The 19,171-nt window shown below is 42.1% G+C and overlaps 1 protein-coding gene across 4 annotated transcripts in view; it reads left to right on the top strand.

The window, feature by feature from the left end:
- The window catches only part of ANK3 (ankyrin 3), a 524,774-nt gene that overhangs the window by 173,616 nt on the left and 331,987 nt on the right, over positions 1–19,171 (top strand). Inside the window, exon 1 of one of the 4 annotated variants that reach the window (XM_060108662.1) lies at positions 5,472–5,585. The exons of the other annotated variants lie outside the window; for them this stretch is intronic. Coding sequence (XP_059964645.1) covers positions 5,472–5,585 — 114 coding nt within the window. Of the gene's footprint in view, positions 1–5,471; positions 5,586–19,171 lie in introns of those variants that run through there. 4 annotated transcript variants of the gene reach the window in all.

The following is a 19,171-nucleotide window of genomic DNA, read 5'->3' as shown; positions in this document are numbered from 1 at the left end:
TGGGAGGGACAGAGTCCGGGGCCTGTGCCTGCCCGGGATCTTCCGTGCACAGCCAGGGATTCCCTTCTCTCTGCCGGCCAGTGGACCCCAGGGGAGCTGTCCCCGGCTGCCTACCCCTGCCGCCCATGGGAGGTGGCAGAGGCAGCTGGCAGCTTGGACCAGCTGGCTGGCTCCAGGCTGAGGTCATGCTGGTGAGTTGGACAGACAGCCTGCTCCAGGGACAGAGGGCAAACCGAGTGCAAAGACAGATGGAACCAAGGCCAGCGCTCATTTATCCAAAGGTGCTGCTCCTACAAGGAGTGTGGAAAGGACCACCAATCCGTCAGTGTGATTTAGTCACCGCCTTTTTTCTTTTTTCATGTGTCTCATCTGAACATGAAGAATCGTCTGTGACTATGAGTTAAGCATTTCCTAGGGTGCCTTTTTGTCATTTATAACCATTGACAGGTTTAGTACTTGTCTTCTTTCTCGTTCCCCACGTTGTGCAGAACCCGCTCAAGATCTCTTGACATCATCGTTATCTAGGGTGCCAAAATTAATGCAATGACAATGGATCCATTTTTCTTTCTGAAGGAAAAATATTTTGACTCTCTTACGGTGAGGCTGGTCTGCTTCTAAGAAAACTGAAGTGGGTGCAGCACGAAATAGTTCTCAGCCTATCAAAACATGCACTTTCCTTGTTATCAAGAGCCGGGGGCAGGGTTGGGATGCTGCAGCCGCCCTGGTGACTGGAAGAATCGCTCTTTTTCATTTTTTTCCTGCTCGCATTTCCCATTCTTCTATATACTCCCCACCCTCCACTTCTCCACATCACTATGTCATATTTTTTTCAAAGTGCACTTTGAAACTATTGGAACTTCAAGATCACCAAGTGACAGTATCACCTCCACAGAAATCAAATACGTTGTTGATGGTGTGTCAGCTCAGCTCAGCCACGTGGAGACACAGTATAAAATGACAACCAAGAGTAGTTTAATTGGCCGACGAATAGTCAAAGCTATTAATTGGCTGAAGGATAGTCAAAGCTTGTCTTGGAATCCTGGCAAGGAGTTTGCCAGAACTAAGGGGAAAACAGTCCCCTGGCAGTGGGAAAACGTCTAGTGTATTGATTTGGTTTTATTTTCATTGGCATATTTAGTCACAGTGTTTTGATTCCTGGATTATAATTTATTTGGGGGGTATAACCGTTACTCAAGATGCCAAACTGGAAAGTGATTTTTACTTTTTTGTGCTAGTTTTATGCTCTAATAACGCATGGACAAGAAGAACACTCGATGAAACATGTCAGTGCTGGTAAGAAATCAGGAATTACTTTGAACAAGATGATGAGGAAACTTTTTTTTAATTTTTTTGCGGTATGCGGGCCTCTCACTGTTGTGGCGTCTCCCGTCGTGAAGCACGGGCTCCGGACGCGCAGGCTCAGCGGCCACAGCTCACGGGCCCAGCCGCTCCGCGGCATGTGGGATCTTTCCGGACCGGGGCACGAACCCGCATCCCCTGCATCGGCAGGCGGACTCTCAACCACTGTGCCACCAGGGAAGCCCAAGGTGATGAGGAAACTTTTAATAGGAGGAATCACTTTTTGATATAACTTCTGTTATCAAAGGTACATGTCCGGGAAAGATCAGGACTCTTTGGTGGTGTGTGCCAGATTTCAGATTTCCAACCATGCTTATCCATCCGGCCTTCTAGAGGAAGGCTGGGGGAGCTGAAAAGTTGGGGCTCTAGGACCCTATTCCTTCCATTCAGCCAGGCAACCCCACTCTCAGTTTTATTCTCAATGCCTTTGCTGTAGGACTTATTCAAGGAAAGATTTCTGCAGCTAATAAAAGTTCGAAAGAGCACTCTTTTACTTTATTTCGAAAGGCTGATTTAGGAATTCTCATACCTGGGATTTTTATAAAACCAGAACAATTATTTTTCCCTTGAGAGGAGTGGCCTCAGAACTGTTGTTTGTTAACTTTCTATAGCTTCAACATTCCACGTGTGGGCCACCCCGCCCCACGCAAGTCCTGTTTCTTAACAACCTCATGGCCAATGTCAGGGAGCAGGGCAGGAGAAGTTACCCAGTGGACCTTGTGTTGCTGTTTCAGGTGGGATGTGCTCCAATGCTCTTTCTGCATCTCCTTCTTGTTGCTGTCAGAGACCTGCCACTCTGCTCAGAGACATATTCTTGTGCCAGCTGCACAGTTTTTTTGTTGTTTTTGTTTGTTTGTTTTTTTGCGGTACGTGGGCCTCTCACTGCCACGGCCTCTCCCGTTGCGGAGCACAGGCTCCGGACGCGCAGGCTCAGCGGCCATGGCTCACGGGCCCAGCCACTCCGTGGCATGTGGGATCTTCCCAGACCGGGGCACGAACCCGTATCCCCTGCATCGGCAGGCGGACTCTCAACCACTGCTCCACCAGGGAAGCCCCAGCTGCACAGTTTTACTTTGAAGATTCATACTAATTTGCTCATCACCCAGAAGACAGCGATCTCTTGAGACTGAAGTGGAAACGTTTTATAAAACTTCAGCCAAAGAATGAAGTTTTGAAAAGTTCTTTTCTTGTTTGTTTCAGCTATCATAAGGTCTTGCTTTCTAGAATTATTGACAGAACTGTCAATTCAGTTTGGGAGGTATAAAAGCTAATATTTGTGACAATCTTGGGTAAATGCCTTTGTGTTGAAAATAAGTACACCAGGAGTGTGAGAGTTACCTGCCAGGGTGTGTGCTGGGCAGGGAGAAGGTGACTAAGGTCGTAGTAATATTACCATCAAATCTAGGACTCACAGGGCTGCCCTCCTTGGCAGTGATGCTGTTTAAAGTTCGTCTAGTTTAGAAATGGTGGACAAAAGCCCATATTTTCTTTAAGGAAGAAAATCTAAACAAGCTATGTCTTAGAACTTATTTTTGATGGGTCAATCACTTACCACAAAATCCAATGTAACAAAAAATTCATATTATGGTAGCATAAAAGTTGTGACAGATTCTCAACTTCTGAACATTTTGGGAAAGCAAGGAATTATTCCAGTTGAAAAATACCTGAGCCTGTTTTCCTAATTTCCAGCTATGCTTTTGCTGATAGAGATCAATGGGAAAGTATAGCTTTGCCAGCCTTAGATGGAGAAGGTCAAGGGTGCTTATAAATATATTTTAAAGTATCATTAGTGTCTATAAAGGAAGAAAAAAAAGAAGGTCCTGGAGCCAGTAGGAAATCAGCCAGTTTTTAAGCTGGCTGTCCACTTCAGCTTACTGAAAATAAAGAAAGGAAATTGTACAAATGCTCTTCACAAGTCCAGGATGATTTATATCAGGAGAAGGCATACAAAAGTTTTACTTTTTATTCTTTTCTCCGCCTCGCCTATTACCATTACAATAAAAATTCTTCTGACAAAAAATACACTTATTGTTTATTATGAAGATCCCAATAGAGTTTATCACTTTTGGATCTGAGTCACATTTAGTCCCCCACCTTCCTCCCCCTCCCCCTTTTGTCAGATGTTGGTTTTGTAGGCAGTGGAGAACCTTTCCAGGATTCTTCCCTCGTGTAGATAGTTTCTGTGGGAAGGCAAGGGCATGAGCGTCAGTGCACGCAGTAGGCCCTCGGGAATGTTGGACCAGAGTGGTTTTCATGTGGTTTGCAGTGAGGCCCGAGAGGGGCATGCAGTCCCCTTGTAGTGGAAGGTCATGGCCATGGTCCTCCTTTCCCTTCCATTTTCTCTTCTTTTTTTTCCTTTTTTTTTTTGTGGTACGCGGACCTCTCACTGTTGTGGTCTCTCCTGTTGCGGAGCACAGGCTCCGGACGCGCAAGCTCAGCGGCCATGGCTCACGGGACCAGCCGCTCCGCGGCATGTGGGATCCTCCCGGAGCGGGGCACGAACCCGTGTCCCCTGCATCGGCAGGCGGACTCTCAACCACTGCGCCACCAGGGAAGCCCTTCCCTTCCATTTTCTATCACTGCCCAGCAGAAAGTAAGACCCCCTACAAGGGAGGAAGGAGGAAGTCCTTGATCTCCAAATCAGACATACAGTGAGTAGTCATTGGCAGGAATTCACACTTGGGGCCCCTAATGAAGCAGGTGGGCAGCAGCTCCAGAGACCCCCAACCAAATCCTCACACAACACCTCTGCCCTTTGTGCTTCGGTCTCCGCACATTTTAACAGTCAGTCCTGCAAAGTGAAATGCACCAATCTCCAAAGTCAAGGGCTTTGAGTGTTAGAAGCACACACACGAAGTCTTTTCAATGAAGCATCATCTTTTTTTTTTTTTTTTCCTGCTCATTTTCTTGGTGAATTTAGGTTTTCTTACCAAGACCTAAAAGGTCCAGTCTGACATTTCAGCCATTTCTTGTTAAAACTGTGTGGGTACCATGTGTTTGTGTGTGTGCACGATTCCTGACTGAGTAAATTTCTTCCAGTGCGTGTGTCCATCCTAGCGGAAGATAGCCCAGCAGGCCTTGAGCACTGCTGCTACTTTACTTCACATCATGAATATTCAGAGGCTGCAGTCATTGAGGACTCAGGTGGCAAAAATAGTAAGGTGATGGAAGCACACCCTGACATGAATGCCAAGTCCACATTTCAGCGACTCAGAACCCCTGACCACAGCACAGATTTCCCATTCTCTGACCCTCGGACCTCAGGAGAGGAGAGTCCTGGGGACTCCTCTGAATCGGGCATCTGTTCCATACACCAACATGCTCACGGCTTGCTGTATGATGTGTTGTAATCAGCATGTTGTTTGTAAAAGACAACAGGCCCTTCTGTGCATCCTCCCCCATAAAATGCATTTAGACTGATAGTCCAACATAAAGGACACACTGTTGAGACGGGCAATGCATGCATTGTTTTCCCCATCATGCAGTCAGTATCTCCATAGCAAAATCGAGTGTCTTCTGTGAAATCTTATTTTATATATTTTGTCACCATCAGCAGTTACACTAAAGTAGGAACTGCTCCATTCTATTATGGGTTAAATTCTGCTCTGTGCAGACCTAGTGGTGATGTATAAATTGCAGCCCTGTCTTTTTTTCGAAGGATTCTAAAATAGGTTTTCAGAATTAGTGCTGGATTTTTGCTCCTGCATGTGTGGTGACTCTTGATTTTTTCCTTTCAGAGAAGCCTCCTTTGCAGCATTCCCCCTTCCGAGGAATCACTTAGACACTTCCAGCTGGTGGCAGGGGATACAGCCATAATACAGCTTCCTCTGTCCCAGCTGTCTTTTTCACTACGCTAAATGCATTACGATGGCTGCACTCTCGTGTAAAGGTTCAGGTAGAGGGAGGTGTAGGATGAAGTCTGGAGACCGCCGTTGGGGTTTTTAAGGCTTCAGCTTCCCCAGCATCTTGGCATTTTGAATGTCTTCCTGCTTCGGGTCCAAGGTTTCTCTCCACTGATTGAAATGCTGCTGGAAGCCTGATTAAAGGTGCCTAAAGATATCACCTTCTACCAGGAAGCCCTGCGTGCTTGAGAGGATCTTTTTCAATGCATTATGGCTCATGCAGCCTCACAATTAAAGAAAAACAGGGATTTAGAAATCAATGCTGAAGAAGAGACTGAGAAAAAAAGGAAACACCGCAGACGGTCCCGGGATCGGAAGAAAAAGGTAGCTATGTATGCCAGCGCCTAGATCTTGCCTGGATTCTTTTTGTTTTAATCTCCTCTTGGCATCTGTTAGAAGCATTCGGGGCTATTTTTACATGCTGTGTAGAGTGTAAATTGGGTGTGTAAGTTGGGTGTGTAAATTGGGAACAGATGATAGAAACCCTATGGTGGACAACTGGTGTAGGGTGGGCAAGGCAAGGGAAGATTTTACCCTGTGTGGGGATGATTGCAGTGCTCATGCGGAAGGCTTGCACTTTACATAGGCATGGGCATGCTTCCATGACACAGAAAGGAGTTGTAAGGGAGTTAAAAGGAGTTTCTTTCCAGCCTGGTCAAGGTGAAATGCACTGCGGTGACTTAGGATTGAGGGAGAGGCTGGAGAACCAGCCTTTTTACTTCTTACAGTTCTGTCTCGTGGAAAAGGAGCTTTTGTGCTAGAACTGTGTCACATGTGTGCATTTCTCAGGCAGATCTGTGACCTTAAAGATACAGCAGAAAAGTCATTTCCTGCTTTGTTGGTTTTGGTTTGTTTGTTTCTTCTTTCCTTCTGCCTCTCATTTCTATAAGGTGCTTTTAGGTAGGTTGTGCAATGGAAATAAACTGCTGGAAATAACTTTCTTTTGTTACATACAGCTAAAACCAGAGAGGTTGGTCTTTCTCTGCTGGCTAAGAGTGATTATCCTGAATGCAGGAACTCCCGTGACATGGCAGGGACTTGCAGCCTTCAACACTGATTGCTTTAGATCAAAGCATGGGCATGAATCCTTCTCTACTGATGTTCTAATGCAAGGGAGCAAATAGGAGGACTATTCTAGGTCAGTTGTGTTTTATTACAGCCTGGGAGTACTTACTGTTTGGTGGCTGTGCCCTTAAATATGACTCCTAGAAAGCAACCAGGGGAGTGAGGCCCCAAAGCACTCTTCTTCCTTGACAATTAATAAAAATTGACTAAAACTCTGTGATCTGAATAGGTCATAAAGCATTTTTATGTCTCTTTGTGAGAGGTCCCAAAGGAAAGATCATCTTAATTTGCTTTGAGCAGTGATGCCTGTGCTTTGCAAATGACATGCAGATTTCATCCACCACATGCACCTTTTTTCAGGAGTGAGCATGAATATTTTCAGTGCCTTTGCCATTTTCTTCCAAGTGAGGATCTAGAGAAGAAGCCTCTCTGCCTTTTGTTACCTGGCAGACTTTCTGAGACTGAGTTTGGAGGGCTGCAGTGGTTCTGCTGCAAGAGGTTAAAATATAGATGGTTCCTGCTTCAGGATTCTTGTAAATAAACTTCTTGAAGGTATTTTCATGGAAGTACAAGCTTAAGTTAGGAAATTCTCCGCAAGTGTATTTCAAAGCCTCGCACAGCAGAGCTGTTGTGAGATTGCCATGGTTTGCTAGGTTCTGGTCTAATTTTACTGAAGTTAGGTTTGTCTGTGGGTTGGTCACTGTAGTTTTGACCCCTCTCTGCACATCTCCCCCCAACCCCAACTCCATGGTAAGCTAGCTTCTGAGAAACACGAGGACAGGAACATAAATCTGTATAAAGATACAGTTTCGTCATTAATGTCAATACTGTACTTAAGAGTCAAGCCAGGCTTATGGATAGCAGTTTCCTGTGGGAGCAATGACAGGTCCGTTGCTTGTGCCTCGTCCCCTATTTGACTTGGAAGCAAAAGAGGGAAAGGGTGAGGCAAAGGGAGTTTCTGGGGTCACTGAGCTGAAGCAAATGCTTTGTGGACCAAAATGCTTTGTTATGAGTACAACAGAGTCTGTCCAATGTAAATCTCTTAGCAACCAGAACGGAACATGGAGAAATATCAATATCGCTATTGTCAATGTGCAGGCAGATTTAAATGTTTTGTTCTCAGGGCACTCACAGAGGAGATCTAGAAAGGGGCTGGTGGATAACACTTTCATTGCTGATGTGCTTGTTAATTCATAACACAATATAGTGTGTATATTCCCTATCAAAGGTACCTGTATTACAGAAGATTTAATAGTCATAGTCAAATGATCGCATGGACTACTTCTAATTTGCAAAGTTAAGATTAAACAACTTTGAAGACACAATCTAGATCTCCTTCCATGACATAGCATATGTAGCACTTACTCTCTCCAGAGTGAATTGTTTCAACTTTGAGTTTCTTTTTCCTACCTTTTCCCAAAATCCTAATTCAGGCTTCTGGGCTACTTTGTTCCATGTTGTCAGCCCCATGTCAATTGGAAAAGCTGCTTTTAAATATGTTGTGGGTTGCTATGGGAATCACTGCTCTTGCTCATATGCAGAACTATCCTCTAGGATCTTTTAATTACATAAAGGAAGAGTGAGCACTCTCATAAAATCACCAAACACAAAAGAAACACTTAAAGAGTATCTAGTTTATAAAATAAGGAATTTGACTCATGGTACCCCTGCAATTCAGGTTTGAGCAAGCCGAAGATGAACCTTTCTTGATTATATCTCTATGACACAGAATCATACAGTACGGGACGTTACTAAGCATTATAATCAAATCATAATACACGTGTCAAATGAACATCGGATTCAGGTTTCATCAGTTTTTTTAAACCCAGTGAGTTGCACATTTGGATATTTTGAATATTGACAACCATGAATAAGTGATTAGCTGTCAAAAAGTAGGAAACTTCTAGGAATTTATAATTAGTTGAATTTTAATAATGATATATTTTCTTCTTGGCATCGCAACTTCCGTGTCAAGAAAAAGAAAACCTTCCTGTTTGTTAAAAGGAAATTCATCTAGATAGATGAACCCTTAATCATTTTATCATCAAGTTTTCTGACTTTAAGCAAAAAAAAAGTTTCAATGAGTATCTAGTGTAAAAGTTCCTTACCCACACTTCCCATTTCCCTTCCCTGATACATTTTCCCCTTCATTCTCCTTCTCTCCTGATGGGCTTAGTTTGGCAGCAAGTGGGAGGCATGACAAAGGTAGACAGCACCTTTGGGCAGGTCCGTATTGGATCCATGCCCTCACTAAGCAACTTGCAGGGAGGAACTCCGTATCTCCTGCACGCAGCAGGTCCCTGGCGCACAGGTGGTGGTTAGTAGAGGGTCCAAGCCACCATGAACCCACAAGGGTTAGAATCACAAACGCTCTTCAGCCCCATACTTTCCTTGTTGCTGTTGGCTTCTGGTGCCCTATTACCTACATGGTTTGCCCTCTCTCCACATAAGCTATAAAATACATTTCAATATGGAGGAGTTTTAGGAGAATTGACCTTTATTTATTCAATATTTTTACGTATGCTTGTATGTACTTAATACGTCCTGTCCAAAAAAAAAAAAAAAAAAGCAACAACTTTGAGGTGACCATGAAAATTTATACTAAAAAAAAGAAACATTTATGGAATTCCCTTCTCTCTATATATGACTGACACAGGAATATACTAGGATAAAGTGGCAATTCTATGATTAATATCCTTTCTGATTATTGGTGTCAAACTCATATAGCTATTCAGTGACAAAGCAGGAGTGACTATTCACTGCTTCATTTTTGCATTCGTGCATTCATTCAGTAAATATTTATTGAGTGATTTCTGGCATCAGGCACTGCATTCCCCATTGAAGACAAAGCTAAACAAGGCAGAGTGGCCACAGTATGGTAGCTCCCTGCAGAGGGGGGAGGAAGAGAAGAGCACCATTAAATACCCTACAAATAAGGAGCCACAGCAAGACCCCCAGTTCAACTCGAATGGGCTCACAGAAGGTTCTCAGCATAGCTGAACCTTGAAGGAGGAGTGAGTGAGATGGACAAGCAGAAGGACAGGAATCCCAGGCCCACAGTTGTTCAAGTATGAGAGAACGTTCAGGTGTGTGAGAAACAAACGGTATTTTGGAGAAAAGGGGATATGAGTATATGGCAGGAAAAATGGCTGGAAAAGTAGTCAGGGGCCAGATCACGAAAGTCTTTGTATGCCATCTTACAGGATTGGAAATTAACCTGCTCAAAGGAGAGAGGGACTTAAATCACCTTTGATGGTGTTGGTAGGGAGAGGAGACTGAAGAATTTTCTGAGTTTAGAACCATCCCTCAAGCATCAGTGTTGTAGACAGCAGCTGGGAAAGCTGTCAGGAAGCACTGATGGTGATGCAGGCATGAGAGATGCTGAGGGTCTGAACCAGGGCAGAGACGATGCCAATGGAGAAGCGGGTGTTGCATACGAGAGATATTTAGAGGAAGACTCAGTAGAACTTGGCAGTGGATTGTGTGTAGGATGTGAGAGGGAGAGATCGGATTCTAGGGTAACTGCCAAGTTTCTGGCTTGAAGCGGAAGATGAAGAATTAAATTTCCCAGATTCATTTCTTTCCTCCCAGGACATTTCTTGACCTCTTAAAAAATGCACCAGGTAGGGTGTTAAATTGCTTTTTTAGGTGGAGATGCATTTAATCTTCACAACAACTCTGCAAAGAAAGTATTTCTATTATCCCCATTTTACAGATGAGAAAACTGAGGCATGAGCCTTTAAGCTGTTCCCTCAAAGTCTCCACACTAATTCATGATAGAGCTGAGATTGCAATTTGGGCAGCCTAACTGTCTAGCTTGTGTTCTTAACTACTACACTATACAGTGTATGTAGTTAATATTTCACAGCTACACATCAAAGTGGGCTTGAGTCAGAGAATCTTCTAAAAGATAAGCTATTTTCTAAACATCTGGAACCTTGAATAACAGGCTTTATATCTCTAAGTAACCCAGTATCATAGTGAGTCTCTTTTTCTTACCCTCTGAAATAGATTTAAATGTTTTACCTTAGGAATTTCTTTTTTTTAATTTTGAAAAATAAAGTGAAAAATTAACAACACCAGGATATCAAATCCTCAAAGACATGTTGCTGTAATAACATAACAGTGTCTTGGGTGCTTGCTGTATACCAGGCAGTGTGCAGAGTGAGTTCCATGGACTATCCTATTTTTTTCTCACAACTTTTCTATGAGGCAGGTATTATTTTCATCCCCATTTTTCATAGCTCTAACCACGCTTAAAGAGACTAAATAACTTGCCTGAGGTTATATGGCTAGTAACTGGAGGGCCTAGACTTAAACTTGGGTCATAGGACTTTGGAATCTGTCAGTCTGGGTTTATTGTGATGAAACTCTCTCCGTCTCTTTAAGAGTTAAAGCAACTGAAGGATTTGAGAACAGATTTCGGGAGACCTGAACTACTGAGTGTGATCTCTTGCCACAGAAGCTTGGTGCTTGCTGACGTTTTACAGGCTCTCCCATGCCTGGTTACCTAGGTACCTGGGGTACCCATGATGTGAGATGCCAGGCAGGGTGAGGCATTTACTGCAGCACCTGGACTTTGGGGAAGAGGATTGTATGGACCTTTTTGGGACAAAGGGAACCTAGTCTGTTTCCTGCTTTGCCGAGTCCATAGACTCCAGACATCTAGGGAGCCCGGTTTCTCTTTCAACATACTTGACACTCTGCACTGTAATTATGTGTTTACATATGTGTCCTACCCAGGAAACTATGAGCTCCTTGAGGGCAGAGGTGGTGTCATACTCACCTACTACCAAACTGAGGCTTGCAGAGTAGGTGGTTCAGTGAGAGGGTGGGGGGAAGGGAAGGGAGAGAGGGAGAAAGGTGGCTGGGTGGCTGGCAGGACGGATGGGTGGAGGAGAGGCATTATCATGCTTCGGAACATGGACTGTGGGGTCAGACTGAGTTCAAGTGCGGGTGCTATCACTTAGCTGCTGTGTTCTTGGGGGCTTTATTTAACCTTTCGATGCCTTAGTCTCTTCACCTGCAAAATGAAAACAATGATACTGTGTACTTAACCACAGGGTTGTAATAAGATGTCAGTGAATTAGTATTGGAACAGCGCTTGGCACAAAGTAAGAGTCATAGAGTGGTAGTTGTTGTGTCTGTTCATAATGGACAGACACATAAACAGAAGAATGAATGGACTGTTTCCAACCTGAGGCTTCAAGAAGGATTGTGCCAACACGTCAACTCACTGAGGCGGGGCAGGTAAGCTCCCTATAGGAGCACATCGGGCTGCTGCCCTGTCTCCACTCTTCCCCATTTGGAAAAGGATGGATGGAAGAAGGCTTAGCTCACTCATAGGAAAGGCTGTAAACCTTGGTCCTTTGGTGTGCCAGAGATTTAGGCGTCGGGAGGCAGTTCAGTAAGACTTGTCAGCCGATTGGTTCTCTGTACTCTGTTACCATGATGGTACATTTTTTTTCCTCAGTAAAGTCATCTGTTCATTTAAAAAAACAAAAAACTTAATGCATTAGATTAGAGCCAAAATAACTCATACCCTTATACTGAACATAGATCAGGAATGACTTTATAGCAGTGTATCATAATGTGATTAATTATGGCTTCAAAATTATTGCTTATAACCTAGTACTACAAAATGAATGTATATAATACTTCTCCCCAGTAAAGCCAAAAACTTAAAACACTGGCTTCCTCTTGATCAATTACCTTTATAACCAGTACAGGATCATGTTAGGGATAAATTCTACATTTATTCATGTCCAAATATGTTATTTTAAAGTTCTTTTTGTTAGTTTTGTTGCCAACATACTGCAGCAATTGAACTGTTTCTTCCTCACTCTCCAGGCCCTTGGTCTTTTCTGTCTTTTAATTTTCCTTTGGCATGATGGTATATTATTGTGTGTGTATGTGTGTTTTATTGAACTTCAATATGGAAAAGTGTTACCTTTTCATAGGTGTGCTTGAGAAAAATGAGGATTTGGCAGTGTTTTAGTTCTTTACAGTTATAAGAAAAGTTTGCATTAATCATATCACATTTTACCTGCATCTGTTCATTTAATACAAATGTACTGTGCACCTCCATTGTGCCTGTCCCTGCACGGGGAACTGGTAAGATAAAGGATGGAAGCTGTAGGTCCATCTACTTGCTCTCTTTGGGATTCTGCTTGTATTACTCTACACAGGTCGGGGTGAAGGACTGAATTAGAAAATGAGTATTTTTTAGTGGGCCTCCAATGTGCTGAGTGCCTTTTGCATTCCTCATCTTATTTGAACTTATGTCAACACTATTCCATAATGTTATCCACATGTACAGAGGTATTAGCCTAAGCTTAAGTTTGTTATATAACTTGCCTCAGTTACAGAAATAGCTGCTGGGCTTAAGACCAAGGTCTCTGTGGTTGTAAGTCCCTTGCTTGGGCCATCAGAACCTCTACAGAAGAAATTTTTTTAAGGGAGGTTCTTATTAATAGACATCTATGGTGAATTCTTATGTCAAGAGAAGAGTTATCACCTTTGAAATGTTAAAAGTTATTTAGTAATTGGGATTTTTATAAATTAATCATTTAACTTTAACTGCAAAGTCTAAATATTGTGTAAACCATTACACTTAAGTTAGTGTAATTCTACATTTAAAAGAATTTTTAAGGGAAATTCAGTCACTGAAAAAAAAAAGAATCATTAGCTTATACCTATTGACTAATATATAGGTTAAATATTGAAATGTCTAAATACAGTGTTACACTGTCAGTTACATAATCCAAACTTTATTCTAGAGATATTTCTATAGAAAAGTAACATTTGGAAACGCAGTCTGCTCTAATTTTACCCAAATCGTTGTTTCTAGTTTGTACAAATGAAAAGCAGAAGAGTTGAAAGCAAAGCAATGGAAATCAAGCTTGAATCTTTTACATATAAATCACATTTTTCTGGCGCTTATCCCATTCACTCAAGATTATGCTTCCCTGGACCCAAAGTGGTGTCATGAACTAGAAAAGTCCATCATTGCCACATATAGGAGCTGCCTATAAAATGTGTAGATTTCAATTTAGATTTAGTTGGTTCCAGTGAATTATTTCTCAGTCTTAGGTGGCCTTCCACTAATGAGGATCATATCACCAGTTCTGTTTGAATTTAGATGAAGCCCATGAGAATGGGTAGAGACTAATGTTCATATCTGCCAGCTCTGGGGCTTGCCTTTAGGCAGAACAAAAGGCAACTAGCACTATCACCATATGAGAAGGATGTGCGGACTGCGTGGAAAAGAACTGGGAGAGAGGAGTTGGCTAGAGAGGGTTGGATAGAAAGAAGCCCAAGATTTTCTAGTGACTGGAAGTCAGTGACATGGAAACATTTATAATTTACATGTAGATGCCCAAGACCCTTGTGATGTTAATATAAACAGCATTATTTTATCCTAATGAAAGATAATTTTGTAAGAACTCTAGACAGTGGAAGAGGTAAATGGTCAGTTTTGTTTAGCAGAGGATTAAAAACAAAGTAGGCAAGCAATAAGGAGAAAGATGTGGGGAGAGGGCTAAGTACTACAATTCATGGTTCTGGAAAGAATGAGCTTTGGGGCTAGATGTGAGTTCATATGGCAGCCACTTCTGATTAGCTGTGTGGCCTTAAACTAAATTTCTTTGGGCTTCAGTTTCCACCATGGTCAAATGGGGCTATTAATCCTTTACTTGCATACATATCATTAAGAGTAGAAATACCGTAAAGGCGTTTTGCCAAGTTCCTGGCATAAAGGGAGCCCTTACAAGGTCTCCTAGCTTCCCTTATAGTGTGGGCTCTCAAATGTAATCAAGTGACTGTAGCCAAGAAGGAGGCAGAGGAACTGAGAAAAAAAAAGGGGGAATGTTTTGAAGAAGCTTTACACCCAGGAAGTACTCAAATTATTTGATGAGTGAAATTTTACTCATAGACTTGTATCCTCAAACAGTCATTTGAGTCCTGCAGTTCAGCTCTGCAAACTTTTCTGTAGCCCTCAGGGAGTTGACATCTGTCATTTTGAGAAATCCTCCCAAAGACTCATATGTTAAATACATTTTCCATTCATTAACACTATTATTAATTAGCTTCTCTCAGTAGTTAAATGATAGCCTAGGTAGATATTAAAGAAAGCTTAAGAACCACATGTACACATAGAGGTATCAGATAATTCTTTTAGCGAATGAACTTTATTTTGCAGATTTGGGCATGAAGGTTGAAATATTTATAGAGGGAAAGTACTTAATTGGGCTGAATGAAACAATCTTCACTGGAGAGTTTATACATTATAATTAATGAGAAGAAACAAAATGTTACCTGTACAATATGTCTATAAGATACGTATACTGTATTTCATTACCAAGTAAATTATCACCCCTTCTAGGGAGCATGGCCATTAAAGAGAGTTGCAGGATAGTTGGGGACCAAAGGAAGAGCGGATAATCTGGCCAGTATAAGGTCATCACCTTTTATACCTGGTTTCAGAACCCAAAGTGGCCTGTGGACTGTCTTCCTTTACCAGCACATTCTCTTCTCCCTGCTTTCTCACACTGCCACCGGGAAGGTACCCTACCATTTTCAGTCAGACACAGCATGTTACCCTGCCTTGGACCAGTTCAGTATCTGCCACTTAGAATTACCTGTGTGTTAAAACTCTCTCCTTCACCCTAAACCAAATAGAAAAACCGAACCTGAAACCTGGACTTCTCTCCTAAGACATTTTTATTAAAGACTCTATGTGATTTTTTCACTTTTTGAAGAGGACTGTATAGTGAGATACTCAACAGCAAAAGTATATGGAATATAATTTACCCTTTCATTTTTCGAGCTATAATTCATTGAGGAACTACCGTGGGCCGGGCAGTCTATCAAGTGCTTTGAGTATCGTATTGAATCCTCATGTATGGGTGGTACTATCCTCATTCTCTGTATTAGGGGAGTTACACTCTGAAAGTTTCAGCAAGCCCAGGCTTGCACAATTAGCAAGTGTAAAGCTCGAGTTCAAACCCAGATCAGCCTAATCACAATTTTCCCGGAATACTGAAATCAATCTTTCCTGGACTATGGAATGCCTTGCTGGGGTTTCTGCCCCCTAGAAAATTCCTAATAGGATGCTTCTTGTGATTTATCTCTTCTCCCACCAAAAGAAAAATACAAAATGGGGCATGGAGCATGGGAGGGTGGTAATATTGAATGTGATAAATCAATTTACATAACTTCAAGCCACTTTCACTTCACACATTTACTTGAAATGCATCCTACCTTAACAAAGTCATAATCATGCTAATGGTACAATAAAGTAATGTAAATATAATTAATTCCCAAATGTTGGTACTTTGCAAGGTAAGTGGTGAAATCATTTTGTGTTGGCTAATTTCTTGGGTTTTGAAATGAGTATATTCCCACGTGTTTGCTGATGCCTTCCATCTCATGCTTATCATTTTTTAATAAGAAAACTGTGGAAGAAGCTGGTTTTAAATAACCCACTCAGGGCCTCAAAACAGATGAAATTTCAGAGATTAAAAATTAAAATACGGTTTGTAGGATGGTAAGAAATTAACACCAACATCAAAAATCTACCTCAGCTGATGACATAGACAAAATGTTAGAATTTGAGTCACCATTGCTTTGCCAGATTCTTTTGTCATCATCAGGATAGAAAAGATCTCTTAGGCCTTATGAAGTGATACTCCTTTTTGTCCTTGACAGTAAGAACAGTGGGTAAAAAACTTTAATTTGGGGAGGGGAGTTGGTAAAAATTGGAGTCTCCAAAAACTTTATTAGTTAGAATAGATGATTTTAGGCTTTACTAGCCAGCCTCAGAGTGAATCAACAGGAAACTCGCTAGCAAAAGTTAGGTTCCAACAAGGTCCTACGGTATAGCACAGGGAACTCTGCTCAATGTTTTGTGGCAGCCTGGATGGGAGGGGAGTTTGGGGGAGAATGGATACGTGTATATGTATGGCTGAGTCAGTTTGCTGTGCAACTGAAACCATCACAACCATTGTTAAGCGGCTATACTCCAGTATAAAATAAAAAGTTAGGTTCTATTTACAGTAAAATAATCGGTAGGTGCCCAAGGCTGTTATCTCTGTTAATACTTACATGAACCCTCTGAGTTAGGTGGCTTTATTCTCATTTTGCAGATCAGAAGAATGAGGCTCAGACATTGAATTTATAAGTAACAGAGAGCAAAAAGGAGAGGCAGAACTTGAACCATGGCTGTCAGACTCGAAGGCCTTCCCCCACCCCTATGTCACTGTCCTGCCTACAGATTATTCACCAGTCATATAATCTTCTTGCATTTGGAGAAGTCTTTTACGTTCATTTTTCGTTATTTTATTTTCTAATCAGTTTCTAAATCATTTTTATGCCTCCCTGTCGCCAGTGTTATCATTCATTTGTTTTATGTGATAAGTACTAGATAAGAAGTGCTTTTGAAATAATGATGCATGACTTAAGCTCTATGTTTTTACCTTCCAATGTTACACGGGGACTTTTAAGTGTTATTGCAAAGCACAGCAATTTTGAATCAGGTACAAAAAGATCATAACTGACATTCGCACCATGGATTTCCAGTAGTCCAGGGAAGCAACATTTGTCCAAGCCATAACCTTGAACAATGCATTTTGTTTTCTATTAGTAAATCCGCAACATGTCCAGTCTCATAATTCCCAGCTACATTCCTGCTACCTGGCTGCTGAGAGGTGAAGGAGAGAGGATGTGCTGGAAGGTTCTGAGGTCACTGAACCCCACACTGCCCACTGCTCCCTCCCTCTCCTGTGAAGACCTGCAAGTGGCTTGGTCACGGCCGCCTAATTCAGCAACATCATGAGTATATTTACTTAGCTCTGTCAACACTCAAAATATATTTGCCTGCCCTTAAGTAACAGGAAGGTAACCATACTGATGTTTAAAAATGCTGAATGCAATTAATTTCTTCCCTTTGAAGAATGGCCATTGTTAACGATCCCCGCTTTACTAGGCCTCTCCGGCCGGCTTCGTTCTTTGCCATCTAAAAATAAATGGTTTCGTTATGCACATTGATTCCATCCACATTCATTCCAAATGGAATTAATGTATTAATACTGGTAATTCAGGCATGTGAAATCCACATATTCACTTGTCTTCATTAGTGTAGGATTAGTGATCCCCGTCATCCTCCTCATTTCCAGGCTGTGATTCGTTTCAAAAGGTTTTGATTGTGCCTTGTCTTAGCTGAAATTGGATCTTTGAGGGTGACCATGAATACATTGAAAATAGGTATTTTCCCTGGTGACTGTGTTATGACCTGGTTAATGTGAGCCCTGGCGGTGATTTTCTGCAGACATTTGGTGTGGTTAAGACAGCCGGGCTTTCTCTTGCTCCTCTGTGTGTGGGTCCAGATCCTGGCCTTTTTCCGAGCTTTCCATGGAGGAGCCTTGTCTTCACTGGCTGGTTGTCATTTGATTTTACATAACATGTTTTAGTGGATTTTCTGTGGGATAAGATTAAAATAATTATGTAGCCATCCATTTGGCATTTGATAAGCATGATCTTTTTATTTTCTGGTGGATTAGTTAGGATTTGGTTTGCAGTGTCAGGAAGGGAGAGTGTACTTAGGTGCATTCGGCATTCTGGGCTTTGACCTGCTTTCCTAGAGCTTCATTTCAGCTTTAGTGGAACCTAAATTATTAATACGATCTGTGCTGTGTCTGCCTATAGTGCTTAATCCAGCCTCTATATTTTTTTTTAAAGTGCTGTTGGGGATCTCTGAAATAATAGAAAAACTGATTTTCTGTGGAAAGAGCGAACAGTCTGGTTGTGAGCTGTGGAGTCACACAGGCTTGGATTTGAATCTCACCACTGTCACTTCTTTGCTGAGTAGTCTCAAGGTGGTTACTTAACCTCTCTGAGCCTCCGTGCCCTCTTCCTTAACAACACCTACTGCCAAGAGAGGTTATGAAGACAAAATTAAATTGATCATGAAGTATCTGGCACAGAGCAGTGATTCAACGAATGTTACTTCCTCCCACTTCCCCACTCCTTTCCTCTTTCCCTGGTCCACTTGGAAGAAATGAGAGTCCTGTTCTATCCTGAGCATATTTAGTGAGAGTTGTCAGTTAAAATGGGGAACTTAAGTTTGCTGAAGTTAATTATAAAGCAGGGGGTAAAAAGTAAAGAGTATATGTGTATGTAGAGAAAAATTAGATATTTATATAAAATGTAATAATAATTTTATATTTACATCTATATTATATACTCTCTCTATACGTATACATTTCATATATATATATTCATTCCATAGGTAGATAGATTCCACAGAGGACAGTTAAACCTGGAGCCAGATTTCATTAGTTTCCATTAGGAAGAAATGTGGTTTGTGGCTAAAGCACTGAAGGTGGTCACTGAAGGTGGTGTGGGACACTGGGGTCCTTGGGAGGTGCAGGGCTTTCCCAAGATCACTCAGCAGCATGGGGCACCCAACATCCAATGCAGGTGTCTCCGTCTGCTTGGTGGACTTTCCAGGCTGAGTGAGAATACAGTCCTTTTCCCTGGGTCGGCCTTCATGGGCTTACCTTTGCCTTCCCGTTAAAGGTCTCACACTGGCAGCTGCTCCTGGGCTCCCGGAGTGAAATCCACCTGGTGAAAAGCAGCCAGTGCAAGTTCAGTTTTAGCGACTCTCCTCTAAGTGTGTCAGAGCCTGTCTCTGATACACGTTTCCCAGGGAAAAAGAAAGAGACATAGGCAAATCACGGACAGACAGGGTGTCTTGCTAAATATTACTGTCCAGTCGCAGAAGACTTCTCTGAGAGCCTTTGACAGTATTTAATACCTGTTGTGCCACTTTTACTGCCTGCTGTATT

This window comes from Mesoplodon densirostris, chromosome 1, assembly GCF_025265405.1.
Source record: "Mesoplodon densirostris isolate mMesDen1 chromosome 1, mMesDen1 primary haplotype, whole genome shotgun sequence".
In the NCBI taxonomy this organism is placed as follows: Eukaryota; Metazoa; Chordata; class Mammalia; order Artiodactyla; family Ziphiidae; genus Mesoplodon; species Mesoplodon densirostris.
Note: the sequence above shows the minus strand (reverse complement) of the source record. Positions and strands in the feature narration are given on the sequence as shown.